Consider the following 15,098-nt stretch of genomic DNA (forward strand, 5'->3'; position numbering starts at 1 on the left):
TTTATATGGTTTTTTTGGAACTTGAATGGGAGCGTTCTTGTTGTGACATTCCTATTTTGAAGGGGACCTGCATCCTTATTAAGTATTTGTATTTAGATATTGTTTGGATACCGCATTCAAATGGTAGTATTTTATTGATTGGGTGCGATCCTCTGGTATGCTAAAGAGTAGGAAAGAGTAGCGGAAGCCGAGAAAATTATCAAGTGCATCCGAGTTCATGGCATTTAATGTGCAGTAAATGAATATTAGCCTTTGTGTCATTTGATTTCAAGATTTGCGCATAGGTCCATGGATTAACATCTTTTTGGTGCATATTATAATATCATGGACCGTCTTTACCGGATACTCTCTCAGAAAGTGGTGTGTCTCTTCATTGTACTAATTTGATGAATAACAAACGTGATGCACATCCAGACCTCCTCTATGGTTCATATCATTGGCATAAGGAAAACAATTTGTGCCAGTAGGATGCACATGCGTTGCACGTAGATAAATATTTTGATTGTCTTCTTAGGTTTATGTCTTTACTATAATAGGACTTTTTACGGGGGCTATTATTAGGCAAGGGGCAAGTCATAACCATTCATTAAACAATATATGGTGGTGCTCAAAAAGTGATATTACAAAATTGTAAAGGAAAAGAAACCCAAATTCTCCTATAATAACTAAAGATCAAGTTTTTTTTCAAAAAAAAAAGCTAAAGACCAAGTCCTTTTTTATATAGAAATTTTCCTCTCTTGTTTCCAGACCAACACCTCTCCACATTTCCCTCCCCTCCACAAACCCAACCGCAAAAATCTCGCAAACGCAGCCGACCTCTTGGCACCAGCCGCACCGTCCACCCCACCCCCGCTCCGCCCTCACACGCCCCATCTTCTCGGTTAATAGAAGTACCGAAACCTCATACACAAACTTAGCACAATCGGTCGCTACCAATCCCCTCACACGCATCATCATCAAAACAAACTCCAACAACCAAGAAATGGCCAACACAAAGCTCGCCGTGCTCGCCGCCCTCCTCATCGCCATGGTGGTCGCCGCCTCGATCCCCACCACCCACGCGTTCCGGTGCATGGACGACTGCATTGAGAGGTGCTCCAACGGGAAGAACCTCGACAGCTGCACCACCATGTGCAAGACCGCCTGCATTCCCGCAGGAGCTGCTGAGGCCGCCAAGGAGGCGGCCGACAGGGTCGTCGAGGCCGTCCGAGGAGGATCCTCTTGAAGATCCTTAGACGCCTCTCTCTCTCTCTCTCTCTCTCTTGGAATAAAGGAATGCGTTTCTTCACAAACATTATATGTTTGCTTTGTTTCGTGCTGTTTATTTGTTCTTCTTGAGCCTGTAGTGCTGTTCATGTGTTTGTATTTTTAAGTTAATCAATATATGCATGATGTCTATAGGAATGTATGTCTTGTATCTGAGAAAAATCTTAGAGAGTTTCAAGTTTCATAGATATCAAGCATGTTCAAATCTTTAAGGGCATGTTTAAGATTCATAGATATCAAGCATGCTCAATTCTTAAGTGCATGTTTGGCAACTTCCCAAACTGAGGTGACCCTTGTTCGAGAAAAAAAGTAGTGGCGGGGCAACTACATAATCACAACCATTAATTATCTAATTGGTGGCTGTGATATTTTCTTTGAGTGCAATACATGGGAGTATGATGAGTGTTAAATTTAGACTGTATCATAACTGTCAAATAGAACCAATTTATGATCAATCATACCCAAATTTGAGGAGTTGGTGAAACTGACCCTAAGGACAAGTTTGGCAATCTCTCAAATTTGGACCACGTTCAAACTCAAAATTGAACCAGGTTTAAACCTAGTTCAATTTTGAGAAGAATTCGGTTTAGGAAAAACTAGGCCGCAGCTGGCCCAATTTTTCTCAGGTCAAAAAGAGAGTTAAAACACAGTTTCATTTTGACCCACATACGGACATCCCCCTTGGTTCAATAGAACTAATTTAACGCAAAATTAGGTCTGGATTATTTTGTGTAGTTTACTAAAGGAAAATGATAGGGGCACACCCCTAACTACAACCTCAACCACACCCCCTCTCTCATTTGCTATAGTGCACCAGGCCCCACATTGGATTTTAAATTTTTAAAATCTCATGTGGGGCTCGGTGCACTGTAGCAAATGAGAGAGGGTGTGTGGTTGAGGTTGTGGTTAAAGGTGTGCCTCTAGTGCTACCCTTTACTAAACAGATATCTTGCAGTGTGTGACTTTTAGATATTTTACATCCTCCTCAAGTGTACAAGTCAACTTTATGCAGGAAAAACCTTTTTCTGGGAGAATAAAATCTTCGTGAGGAGAGGGGGAAAAACTTTGTGGAAGAATAAAATCTTCATGAGGAGAAAAACCTTTTCGAGTATTTAGAGGATCATGTTTGCCTTTTAGACACGTGACATCCTATTTCAGCGTACAACAGTCAACTTTATGAGGAAAATGCTTCTAATATGAGCATCTCAAGAAGTTGTCAGTGTTCATTCTAATATGAACATCATGAGCTAAATTCAGCAAACCAGACCTGACGAATAAAATCTACTGAGTGCAGTACCATATAATTTCCTATATGATATTAGTTATTTTTTTCTGGCATAACACAACTGTGATTAAAACAAAAACATTTGAAGATCATGAGCAAACTAAGATAAAGAACCCAGCACTATATACAAAGAACCAAACCAGAAAAGTGCAGCTTGAGACAACGCAAACTAGCCTGATACTGCCATAAAAATCAAAAGGCCCTGTCAAACAGAGTGCAATGAAGACACTAGTTCTCTTGAGACAGACATTATTAAGGCAAAGTGTTAGCAGGTGCATAATAATCATAAAAGAAGCATACAGTAAGATACAACAAAAGATTGTCCAGGAGTACAGATACTTGATCGAAGTGGTTCATAGAGAACATAGTTAACATTTACGCTACAAACCGAACAAAGTACTGCAGCGAACAAGCGGCCCCGTGCCAGTTCTACTGCACTGTCCATGACGATAGCTAAACTAGAGTGCCCATAGGCAGCAAATTGTGAACCTGAAAATAAACAGTTTAAGCCATGACATCAGTAGATGCACTTCATAAATATAATATCTACACAAGTTAGTGTCCAAAATATGAAGTTACTCAAGCACTCATTCTACTGAGAACCAGCCTTTGAAGCATACTTGACAATAGGCTGTTATTGTCATGCAGGAGTATGTCAAGAGTAAATAACTTTCAAAAATACAGAAAATATATCATACAGTTCTGGGTGATGCATAAACCAGATAAAACCTCACATTAGAATCTTGCGTTTTTTCAAGCCCGTTTCTAAATTTTTCATGTGAAGAACTTTCCCCCTAGATTAGCTTCTTTCCAGTCACCTTTTTCATGCAAGTTGATTTCTCATTATTCATCATGTCATATATCATGTCAAAACTAGCCAGTCCGCACCCTAGTTCATACGAATTTGAAATGTATAATTATCTTTGAGGACAACTTATGTGGTTGTAAATGATATTGTTAATTGTCTCCAAAAATGAAAGCGTTAATTATAATACAAAATAAAATATATAGAGTACCAATTTGGATTTTTCACCGGCAAGAAAACTAAGAGAAGGATTCTGCACTCGGTTTCCCCATTTTCTTCACATCCTCTGGTGAAAGTATTTTGATGTACCAAACATTATTCACAAATGCCCTACATCAAAGGAAATTTTCTGTTAGCAGGAATACGAGAGCATAGGTCCACCTGTAGATTGTTCAACGTTCATGCATGTATATGACAAGGTGTGCATATGCTTCCACATACAGCATTCTGGTCCTATATGTATGTGACATGGCATAACGACGATCCGTTGCAAAATAGTATTAAATGATAAATAATCATGAATTATAGATCCACCAGGAAATGATGCGAACTAAGAACAGATCCCTGTATGAAACCGATAGCCTGTGAAATATCAGGCGTGACTCATGACATCCTACAAACAATTGCATTAGCAGAAGGCATACACTTTTTAACAAAATCTTAATACAGGACTGAGAGCTGTCTTTTGGAGCTAAACCAATCTCATGGAACATTACCATTTGTTATTGTTCCACATAAAGTATTCCTTAAAAAAACAAATGCCCCAAACCAATTTAGTTATGGCTGGGACAGGTTGCACCAAAAACAATATCTTTTCTTAACAAATCACATGCTCAGATGTGCCTGATTATCACATGCTATGTTATATATGTGTATAATCCAACCCCTGATACATATAATATTTTTTAAGTAATATATAATGAAGCATTATATTTGCAATCATATTTGATAAGTAATAGATAAATGTTAAAGTTATATTAAATGAACGCTGTGGATACTAAACTATAGAGGACATAGAAGTTACATAACAATGCTTCAGTCCTTCCAAGGCACTATTTATTATTAAGTGTATTGTTTGTCAACCTTTTAGACTTCTTGTCTGAATATATTAGCGATACTGGAATTTCAACATTCTAGTAGAATGCTAGATATCTAACGTCATTTTCTTAACCTAAGAAGAAAACAGATAGTTTAGAAGGGAAGCTTTGACAATAAGAAAAATGTGGAAGTTTCAAGCTCTTACTCCCAGGGGTCGTCTCCAAGGAGAAGCACATCATCCTCCCTGTCGACAAATACAAGCTGCCAGCCTGATCTACGAGGGTCTTCCAATTGACCCTCAATACCAAACATCTGACTCAGCTCCTCACGTAGCTCCTCATAACTACTGAAGCGAGAGATGTCTAGTGATCTTCCAACTGATCCTGACTTATAAACCTGCATAAATGAAGGGAAATATTAGCACCTTTGCTTTTAAGTAGTGTCAGAGAATGTAGTTCTTACCTTCACAAATGTTTTGGTTGTCAGATCAGTCTCCTCTCTATTTTGCGCAAAACCTGATGATTCATCCAAGTAACTGTAAAGAGGATTCTGAATACAAGGAGCATCATACTGTGCTGGAGATAAATTAGTGTTGAAAGCATTTGCACTTAGGGTGTGCACACCATTGGAGAGAAGAGAGGAGGAATCCATATTCCCACTAAATACATTGTGATTCTCAGATTCAGCTCCGCCATTATCAGCTTCCACAGAACCATCCTTCTCAGGTAATGATGGGAGCAAAACTGTGCCAGTAAAAGGAGACATGGTAAGCTTTGTCTCCCATGGTTGCTGGTTTTGCTCACTCATGGGTTGACCAAGTCCTGACAAATTTGAAACATTGGCAACTCTATGAGGCTGACCATCATTCATAATACTCTGTACACCGGTAGGTGGCACGGCTGATGAGAAATTTGCGCCTGAACCAGGAAAAACCAAATTTTGACACAACTGAGAAATCACTGGAGATTTCGGCTGCTGCAAGTAATTGTTCTGGAACGATAACATCTGTGCATAGTCTTGGATCTCCTGGACTTGCTGCTTCCGTTGCTCATCATGGGGCTGCTGCAACTGCTGGTTTAGAACATTATGGTTTTCCACTATACTTTGCGACTGAGGACAAATAATCTGCTGAGTGTCTGTTTGCTGAACAAACTGCTGCTGAAATAATGGACTGGTTAGGCCAGAGTGCTGCTGAAACTGAAGAGATTGCTGATACTGTAACAGTTGTTGCTTTAGAAAATCCCCACCCCTTAAGTCCTGCAAAGCTGCAGCAGATATCATATGGTATTGATCACGCTCATTGCCTAGTATTGACGATTCAACCCTCTGCTGAATTGAGGGGCCCATACCAAGTGATTGATAATTCAAGGAATGAAGGCCTTGATCTCTTGCATCCCCTCTTAACCACATAAAAGGATTGCCCTCATCTTGCATACTTACTGAAAAAGAAAATATGGATAGAAAATATGGTATAAGAGTCTATTCATAACAGCTAAGATCGGTAAGGATTTTATTAGATAAAAGTGTCCTAGAGACTGTCCAGCCAGGGAAATGGAAATGTTGAAGGTCAAAGAGTAACGCTGGTAGACAAACATCTGATTGATTGTCAAAAGTGTGAGATGGGGTGTGCAAAGCTAAGGTAGCAAAAACATCATCAGGCAGATATTAGAAGGTCATATGACACACCCACAAATTCAGATTGAATAACAAGGATTTGTCCTGCTACTACTTTCCATCATATAGATATTCTGTATTTTGCAGATTCAAGCTAACCTGTCCTTTAATGACAAATAAAAATAATGAACAAGGGACTTCAGAATAAATCATGCCAACAGAACAATGAGCAGAGAAGATAAAAAATGTCAGTAATGAGACCTATGACATGGTCAAAGTCTGCCCAGAATCTCGATCTGGCAATCAGAAAAGCATGATGATAATTGCATCTTGTTCGAAGCCATCGACAACAAAAAATAGCTGTTCCATGTACCATACTCATTTTGACTCACATATGGCTCATCTTGTGTGAGTACAAGCACTGTATCTATCATAATATTCCCATTTGATAAGATGAGTACGCGGATAACAATATATTAAGGGAAAGCCAGAGTCATCATTGTTTATATGACAGCTCTTTGTCAGCATTAGTGTCAAATATTAGTGTCACTGACTATTATTTCTCATTCATCTGTAAGTAAGTAATATTTTATGTGATATCATGATAAGATTTGAAGCTATAGAAACTGCGTGAAGTAAATGACTATAGTTAAGGGAACTGATAATAGTGATATATACAAAGAGTGAGCTGATTATAGTATCATAACAAGAGTTGTGAGAAACTGTGGTGTCATAAGCCATCTATATTGGAGATTATGACTGATTAATTTTGGTAAGTAGTTATACACCCTATCAACTAACAAAAGGATAAAATTAAGAAAAAAAATTTAAACATGCCAACCATAATACATAATATATAAAACAAACTAATTTCTTAGCTTTTCTTTATCTTTGTCCATTATCGTGCTTTTTTCTTTAGAAAGAATAGAAGTCTTTTGCTATTAACAAACAAGTAAAATCAATATGACAGTGTTGGACATGATGGCATAGTAAGAACTACTATAACATTTGGAATAAAGCTCATCTCTCCACAAGTATGCTTTTTTATCTTCTTCTCCCTATTTTCATGTGGCTGTGTGCTAATATGCATGACTTTATTCTTATTTTGATAGTGGTGATAGTGATAGTCGATGTGGTTCCAACCAGTAAAAGAACCCATTCCCAAGTTAATTTACTGCTATACAGATACATCACACTGTCGAACTTCTCAAGATACGTGAAGCAACAACTAATAAGCATATGTTTTGTTAGTCCGCATTAAGAAAGAGCTACAGCTCTGATTCATAAGAAATAAAGCTTCACATGCAAAGTGTAGGACAAAGTTGTTAAAAGATAACTTCATATACATCAAAAACTTCATATACATAAAAAACTTACCATGAGGGAATGATGCCCCAGGTTGCCAAGGCCGTTTAAGTCTGAGTGGGAACAATGATGGATACATGGGAAAAGTGGTTAAAGGCTCAATGTCCCATAGCGAAACTCTAGGCTGTCTGTCACCAGCAGTAGATTCATCCCAACCAACCTACATTTTCATATTGCTCGCATATTAGTTCAAACAGTCATACATATTTTTATCGAGTAGCAGAAGAAACATAGTAGAATGACACAGTCATGAACTTCAAGGGAAAGTGGCCTAAGAGGAAAAGAAAAAATAAGAGAAATGTTATAAAAGAACAAGACTTGATTCTCAAAGGACCATAAAATTTCAAGTTAAGATAAAAAAAAGAAAAAGCTTTAGAAGTACACATGAAAAAAATCCTAAACAGGTAAGACTACAAAATAAAAATACACTTCCAAAGACTAGGAGTCTAAGATAGCCTTTCTGATTTACATTATGACATATTATCTAGTCCTGGCCGACCCCAAATTTTGTGATAAAGGCTTTTTTGTTTCTGTTGTTGTGCATATTACCTAGTCCTAAATATGCCATGGTTAAGGTTTTTATATCCCTGAAAAACACATGGGCAGCATCAATAGACCACAAGTGTTTGTTGAGTGGATCTATTACAGTGTGGCATCTTGAAAAATATACATAATTTGATGATCTGATAATACTTAAAGTTAATTTCAAACCCACATATGAAACAAAGAATTTGCACAGATAAAATGCAAGGGATGGTCCTGATGTGGACCACAGTTGGAATATCAAAACACCATGTAATGCAATTGAAGAGAACAATGAAGAATGTTTGCATTATCAAGGATGTCGAGTAGACAGTTGTGACCTCAGATCTATAAGGCTAATTTAACTAATGCTAGTACATGATCTAGTTGCTTCAAATAACAAGCTGGCCTAACTTAATAAAATCAGGATTGTTGCTGATTGCTTTTCGTATAGTATAAATTCCTGAAATTGCACGCCTCAGTTGATTTTGCTGTGATATGTAATTATGTAAAAGCATTCTTATAACAAATATAAATGGATGAATATCATGCATGAAGTGTCCAAGGTATTGGTGAAGTGATAGAATATATTATACAGTGATAAGTAGACAATGGACTTCTACAGCTTTTACCTTGACTGACCTCCACTGAGAATTTGGCCAGCGGACAGGATCCAAATCACCTATGCCTGTAATCGTCCCCATGTACCTTTATGCAACATGAAATCCAAATGAAACACATTTTTGGTAAAATTATACTTGAAGACAATCGGGCTGAAAACCAAAACAGGCTGATTCATAACTTCAATAGAACCAGAGCCAAATCTCACATGATTCAAAAGAGTTGAAATATTTCATTGCAACTATAGAAAACTCGGCTAAAGCCACATGAGGTTTAAGCATACGCCTTTATGTAATAATAACATAATCTAATTTGCCGGGAAAGTAACCTGATACAGTAAGTATTGTTAAAGACTGATATATTACCTGCGAACGCTCGACTCTTCAGTCTCAAACAGCATGCGGAAGCGCATCCCAACTGATACACGAGTGTGATAGACAGCTTTAACATATCTTGTCAGTGGTATAACAAACTCAGATGGGCATGCCCTATGAAAATCATCAGAAACAAGCAACATTTGCACATTAGTAAAAACACAAGCACGTACAGATTAGCAACCGCAGAGTAAAAATCCACCTTGGGTTATAGAAAATGGTGAAACGGCTATTTGTCGCAGCAGCATGAGCTGCTGCAGCAAGGAGCCCTATGTGCATACTATCACTGGACAGAACTGATGAGGGCATTATGGTTTGTGGTCGGCTAGCCCGCCGAATTCCTAACAAAAGCTGGTTCTTCTCATTCCTACCAAAAGTAACAAAACTATGAATGTTCTGTCTGCTTTCATAAATTAATTTGACACATTTTTCTACAACATGGGGAAAAAAAGGCAAATATTAAAGTGGACCATATGAAGATGACAGAATCCCCAGCAACAAGTCTCTTGGCACTGACAAACACACTCCAGCCTGTAGTAAGAAGATGTCTTTTTGGTTGGCCTGCCAAAAAAGAAGATACAGGAGAATGCGTTATGTTATTAAATTTTTCGCATCAATAAGTACCCATGTACTATGTGCCTCCTAAAAGCATGCATGTCATGAGTGGAAATATCATATCATGACTGCTAAACTTCAAATTTTTGTCAGAATGCAAGCCAAATGTTTTATTGCTAATTGAATGCAAAAAAAACCAAAAAACAAAAACAAAACAAAAAAAGACACAACCAAATGTCACAGAGAGGAATATGGCACAAACTATTGGTGCAAGCTATATGGTACACCATCTATATTGCAGTTCCTTCATTGGTCGAGAGGGAAAGCATCTAAAGATTTAAACTGCATCCTTGAGTATAAGGTCACTCCTAAAATAAGTTTCGAGGGAATTCTATCATGGGCCACTTGATGCATGATCTATAAACTATGAAATACTCCTCTTGTAGAATGCATCCCTGAAGAGGAACATGTGGGCGATCATCTGGAAGAATGCTTTCCTAAACAAGAAGGTTAAGAGCCTTAAAATCTTAAGACAGAATTTCAGACAGACCACATAAAACTGCCATGATGATAGTTATAGGTACCACCTAACCAATCAACTGATTAATCTTTGTGATCCAACAAAACGTTTCCAGTAGTATAAGTAAAGGTTTCTATTGGTTCTCTAAGCAAGAAGGTTAAGAGCCTTAAAAACTTAAAAGACAGAATTTCAGACAAACCACATAAAAACTGCCATGATGATAGTTATAGGTACCGCCTAACCAACCAATTGATGCTCCCTTTTCGGTCACTCAATCCTTATTATCTTTACGATCTAACAAAACTTTCCCAGTATTATAAATAAAGGCTTCTATTGGTTCTCTAAGCATTTTCACTTAGCAGCTAAGCAGACACATCCTTGAGAAGTCTCACGGAGTTTCAATATTATTGGGATGAAATTCTAGGTCTATCATACATTGGTTGCTTCACTAACTCATTTTAAAATTTTATATTTTTTGCATATATACCCTAGTTTACCATTTTACTTATGTACCCTCAAAAAGTATTAGCTCCACATGTACCTTTCCAAAACTATCGGACTTGTAACCATACCCTGCATCAGTAGTCAATTGTGTCCATTAGCTTGATTAGTTGATTTTAGTTTATTGTTAATTAGTTATACCAAATTATTGTTCAATGGTCTAGGATTTCAAATATCCAGTAGCATAGACGCTTTGATGTGGCTATTACGATCTTTTTTATATTTTTACGAGAATGCTTATTATAATTTACATTGGACTCTTTAATCATTAAGCGTTCACCAAAAGTAATCAGCACTGACATATCTGGTTTGTAAAATCATGTCGGACTCTTTATTTATGTTATAAGCTTCTCCTTTGAAATTTAAGAATTTACTTCACTATCTACTATATAAGTTGTCATTATAAAGAATTAAATAAAAATCTATCATGTTCAGCTAGCATTACACAAATTTTTTATCTAGATTTAAACAGCGTGTGTATGATAATAGATAATATTGCCATGGGTATTATGTAAGTTATGTAACTTTAATATCTCCTGATGTATTTAGTAGTTTCTTTAAGGACGAACATACAATTGGAAATTTTCAAGGAAAAATGAGCAAATGATAACTTTTACAGGACATGTATGCAAAAGAAGTTATTTTGTCATGATGGTGGACGAAACATAGGGTTCAAAAATTGCTATTATGTAGATGGTCTACGGACAATAGTAACTGCAACCAATCATAGTATTAATTATAAAATCACCTCAGGAAAGAAATTCAATTATTTGAATCTCTTCACTAAAACTAAACCAAAACATTTCCCGCTGTTATTGAAATGTAGTTACACGATATTTAATTTAATAAGTCATTAATCAATTAAAATGCAAATAATCACATTATTGAATTCTTTATTTTCTGTAACCCGCATTAATCATCAGGTCTCTCAACTTCAATATGCCGAATCATCTCCTAATTTCTCTTCTATGTTGCCTCCTTTCTTCTTTCTTTTGTTACATAGGAAAAAGAAATTGAAGACAAGGTGAATGTCCTAACCTCGAAAGATATGCCGAAACTTCCACTCAACATCATGAATGTCCCGGGCAATAAGCTCCTGCGCAGGTGGCTGCTGCGAGAAATCCTAAAATCGAACAGACACAAGCACTACAATCACTTACTTTCTAGGCAATCTCACTATAAATAAAATTCAACGAAAACAAAACAAAAGCATGACCCACAAACCAGAGGTGGAAACACTTTTTCAGCAGCACGACGAGGAACAGAGAAGCCCCCGTGAGTACTTGTATCACTCGCCGTTAGAGTCTTGCAGAAATAGTTCATCGGCTGCTTGCTCGCGACGCCCATCTCAATGGGTACATAAGTATCCTTCTGTTCTTGCTGCAAAACAACACCGATAGTATTGTTTGTCTCCATTTCCTATAACAAATGAAATAATCTTTAGAGTAATCATCTCCATGTTACCGGGCTTAGAGGCTGTAAGGTCATTTGTGCATAGACTTCATCAGTTTCCACGTCTGCCTACAATTTCAATTCCACAGTCAATCAGCATTCTCTATAATATCCTGAAAACAAAAAAAAGATGACCAAGAAACCTCACATGCATTGTGACATTGTGAAGCTGGCATATCAACTGAGGAGGCAAATTCGGATAATTCGGGATGTGGCCCTCGACCTCCTTGTTTGTGGAAGCTGCAACCTTTTGTAAATTGCACCCCAAAGAAAATCATTATTTCCCCGGTTTTTGGAAATAAACATGGACAAAAGTTTTGATCTTTCTCACCTGCTCACTGTGGCCTTGAGGGAAGTAAACCACACGTGTGCCGATGGTCGGCAAGCAGACCAGAGGCCCAGCACACGCGTGCCAGAGCTCCGAGTTCAAGCTTCTCTTCTCTCCGTCTACAGAAGGAGGGGAAAACACTACAAAGATCAAATTTTGTTCTTTTTTCTATTTTTAGAATGAAAAGTAAGGGGGAAAGGTACCATCTTGATCCTGCTCCCCTAAACTCAGCGAAGAGTTCATCTCGAAACCCTAAACCTTTCAACAGAGCTCAAAATAAGAATTTGACTTCATTTCTCGATTCCAGTGAACAAACAAAGATTCAAGCTAGGGTTTTCTCGAATCGGAACCAAAACGTAGAGAATTTAAGCTGAAATCAGGCAGCATAAAGCTCGAAGAAGCTCACTCCCCCTCAAAATCGCCATCAAACTGAACCTCTCAAGCTCTAAAATCACCCGAAAAACCTCAAAAACTCAAATATATCAGTAAATAAAGAAGAGAAGGAGAGAGAGAAAAGCGCTATCTTTTTTTTTCCTTCTTTTTTTGAGGAGGAAACTCTCGCTGTCACCTTTATTATTCGCCGAATTAAAAAAAGGAAAATAAATAAATTCACCGAATTAAAACATGTAAATCCGGGCCGTCGGCATTTCGCTTCATAGAATCGTAGCCGTCCGTCGTGTGTAAGTGATGTGACCGCGAGCATGTGCCCCATTTCTGCGCTTTTTTTTTCATTGTCCCTGTCACTGTCGTACGGACTCGAACTCGAAAAGACCCCTCAATAATTTATATTTTCACTTTTTTTTTACCCTGCGCGTTAAATTATTGTACTCGTGCGGGCCCCGGGTGCGCGCAGGGGGGTGGACAGAGGAAAAAAATCAATCGAGTATACAAACTTGAGATCAGGCCAATTTTTTTTTTGATGTTTTAATTTGAAATGATTTTGTCAGGTCAAATGTTGGCTTTAGATCGAGCTTCCTTTAAGAGATTAACAGGTATCCTTGTCATAGGAGGGGATTTACTCGTTAACGTTTATGTGGCATAATCATCATCATCCTTATAAAGTAGGAGAGAGTGTGTGAGTTGGTGGAGATTTGTACCTATTTTATGAGGATGGTGGGGATTATACCACATAGGCGACAAAAAAAGAATTTTTCTCCTATGACAAGGATACCCATTAATCTCATATTTTAAATTGACTTTATACCGAAACTAAATTTGATGTTATAGGATTTAAATTCTAGTTAGAAAAAAGAATTAGGATTAGAAAAAAGAATTAGGATTTGAGTAATCCTTGTCAAAAAGACGTAGAGAAAGGAATGTAGCATGAATTATGATCTGTCAATGACATCTTGAGAAGTAATTTGTTGTAATATGAGAAAGAAAAGGTCGTGACGATGAAAAAATGAGAAGAAAAATGAGAGAACTTCTTTTAGGATTTGCAAAAGGGAAAAAAAAATTGTTCCTACGCAAACGTTGCAAGCGAAAAAATATCATATTATTATTCTTCAACTAACAAAGAAATATTCCCTCCTATTTTGTTTGATTATTTGTTTATTCTTGATTTCATCGTAAAGTTAGCTACATCAAAGCCCTAAAACTCATCATGCACAATCGCCTTGTCGCAAATTCTAATTCGATAAAAAAAAGTGCATCTTACAAACACAAAATTATATAATGATGTACTTGTTTCACCAAAAACTTTGGTATTTGCTATGGATTACAAGTTTTTGGATCAAAAAGTGAGTTTTTTTGTATTTTGGGATTCCTTATATGGTGTTTGTATTTAAAAAATTTTAGAATATTGAATCCCAAAAGTATAAATAGTGCCCAATTTTTAGAATTTGCCAAATCCTCTCAATTGGAGAGTATTTTGACAAATCCCATAAATGGGTATGCTTACCTCCCAATTTCGTCTTTTTGGGGATGTAACCTCACCAAGATAGCATATTCATCATATTATAAAATGTTAGCATTTAGTAATGTTACAATTTGAGCTTGAAACAAACAAAATATTACAAATTATAGTATTCCAAATCCTAAAATATTAATGAAACAAAGAACATTTTAGAAATACCAACTCATAACAAAACACATATGGATTTTAAATTCCATGGTGAAATTCATACCCTAAAATTATAGGATTTGACACAAACACCCCCTAAACAGAATATTGTGTTTGTACAGACAGTTCAAAGCGAGGAGCGAAAAAATGTTCACGCGCAAAGTTTTACTCCAAAAAAATATTACATTTGTCGGTGCCTTCATGCGTATCTTTAAACTAAGGGGTTGTTTGTTTGCCAAAAAATGAGAAAACCCCCCGCCATGTCACATTTCAAGAAATCCCCCCTTTCACGTAGGATTTTGGTTTCAACCGATTTTTCAAATCACATGTTTGTTTCGTTTTGTGATTTTAAAAAATAAGGGTGCTACGCAGGATGTCATGTCAGATTTTTAAGAAATGTGTTTTCACACCAAAAACATTTGAAGACACTTGCAAATATCACTTCTATGAATTTTTAATTACTAAAAGCACTGTTGAAACAGTCCATGTGAATAAAACAGATTATTTAAATGATGAAAACACCGTTACTATTAAAAAAACACTGTTACTATTGCGGTTTTTTTTTTGTTTTTTTGTGACTTACGGTGAAATGGGGTGATTTATTTGCGAAACAAACAAAAAAAAAAAGAAAAGTGGGAAATGTCATGAAAGCTATTGAAATAGTTTGAAAACCGAATTTTCCATTTCTGATTTTTTTTGGAAAACAACCAAACAGCTCCTAAATGAAATATTATATTTTGATGGTACTGGTATAAAATTCATCATGAAATGAAGTACGTCACATGGTTTC

The 15,098-nt window shown here is 36.8% G+C and overlaps 1 protein-coding gene across 2 annotated transcripts; it reads right to left on the reverse strand.

The window, feature by feature from the left end:
• Positions 2,804-12,798, reverse strand: LOC109825343 (auxin response factor 12-like). Of its 2 annotated transcripts, XM_020392189.1 has the most exons (16): positions 12,450-12,798; positions 12,250-12,365; positions 12,067-12,165; positions 11,931-11,987; positions 11,691-11,846; positions 11,505-11,589; positions 9,361-9,451; positions 9,093-9,257; positions 8,882-9,004; positions 8,528-8,603; positions 7,386-7,533; positions 5,744-5,833; positions 4,857-5,659; positions 4,600-4,790; positions 3,568-3,686; positions 2,804-3,040 (listed from the first exon to the last, which is right to left on the reverse strand). In XM_020392189.1, the coding sequence occupies exons 1-15, from the start codon at positions 12,487-12,489 to the stop codon at positions 3,596-3,598; spliced, it is 2,331 nt and encodes a 776-aa protein (XP_020247778.1). In that variant the 5' UTR covers positions 12,490-12,798; the 3' UTR covers positions 2,804-3,040; positions 3,568-3,595. The 2 variants fall into 2 exon arrangements, with proteins under 2 accessions (XP_020247778.1, XP_020247777.1); XM_020392188.1 differs by having other exon boundaries at positions 4,857-5,833.

The sequence above is a fragment of the Asparagus officinalis genome, chromosome 10 (genome assembly GCF_001876935.1).
Source record: "Asparagus officinalis chromosome 10, Aspof.V1, whole genome shotgun sequence".
Classification (NCBI taxonomy): Eukaryota; Viridiplantae; Streptophyta; class Magnoliopsida; order Asparagales; family Asparagaceae; genus Asparagus; species Asparagus officinalis.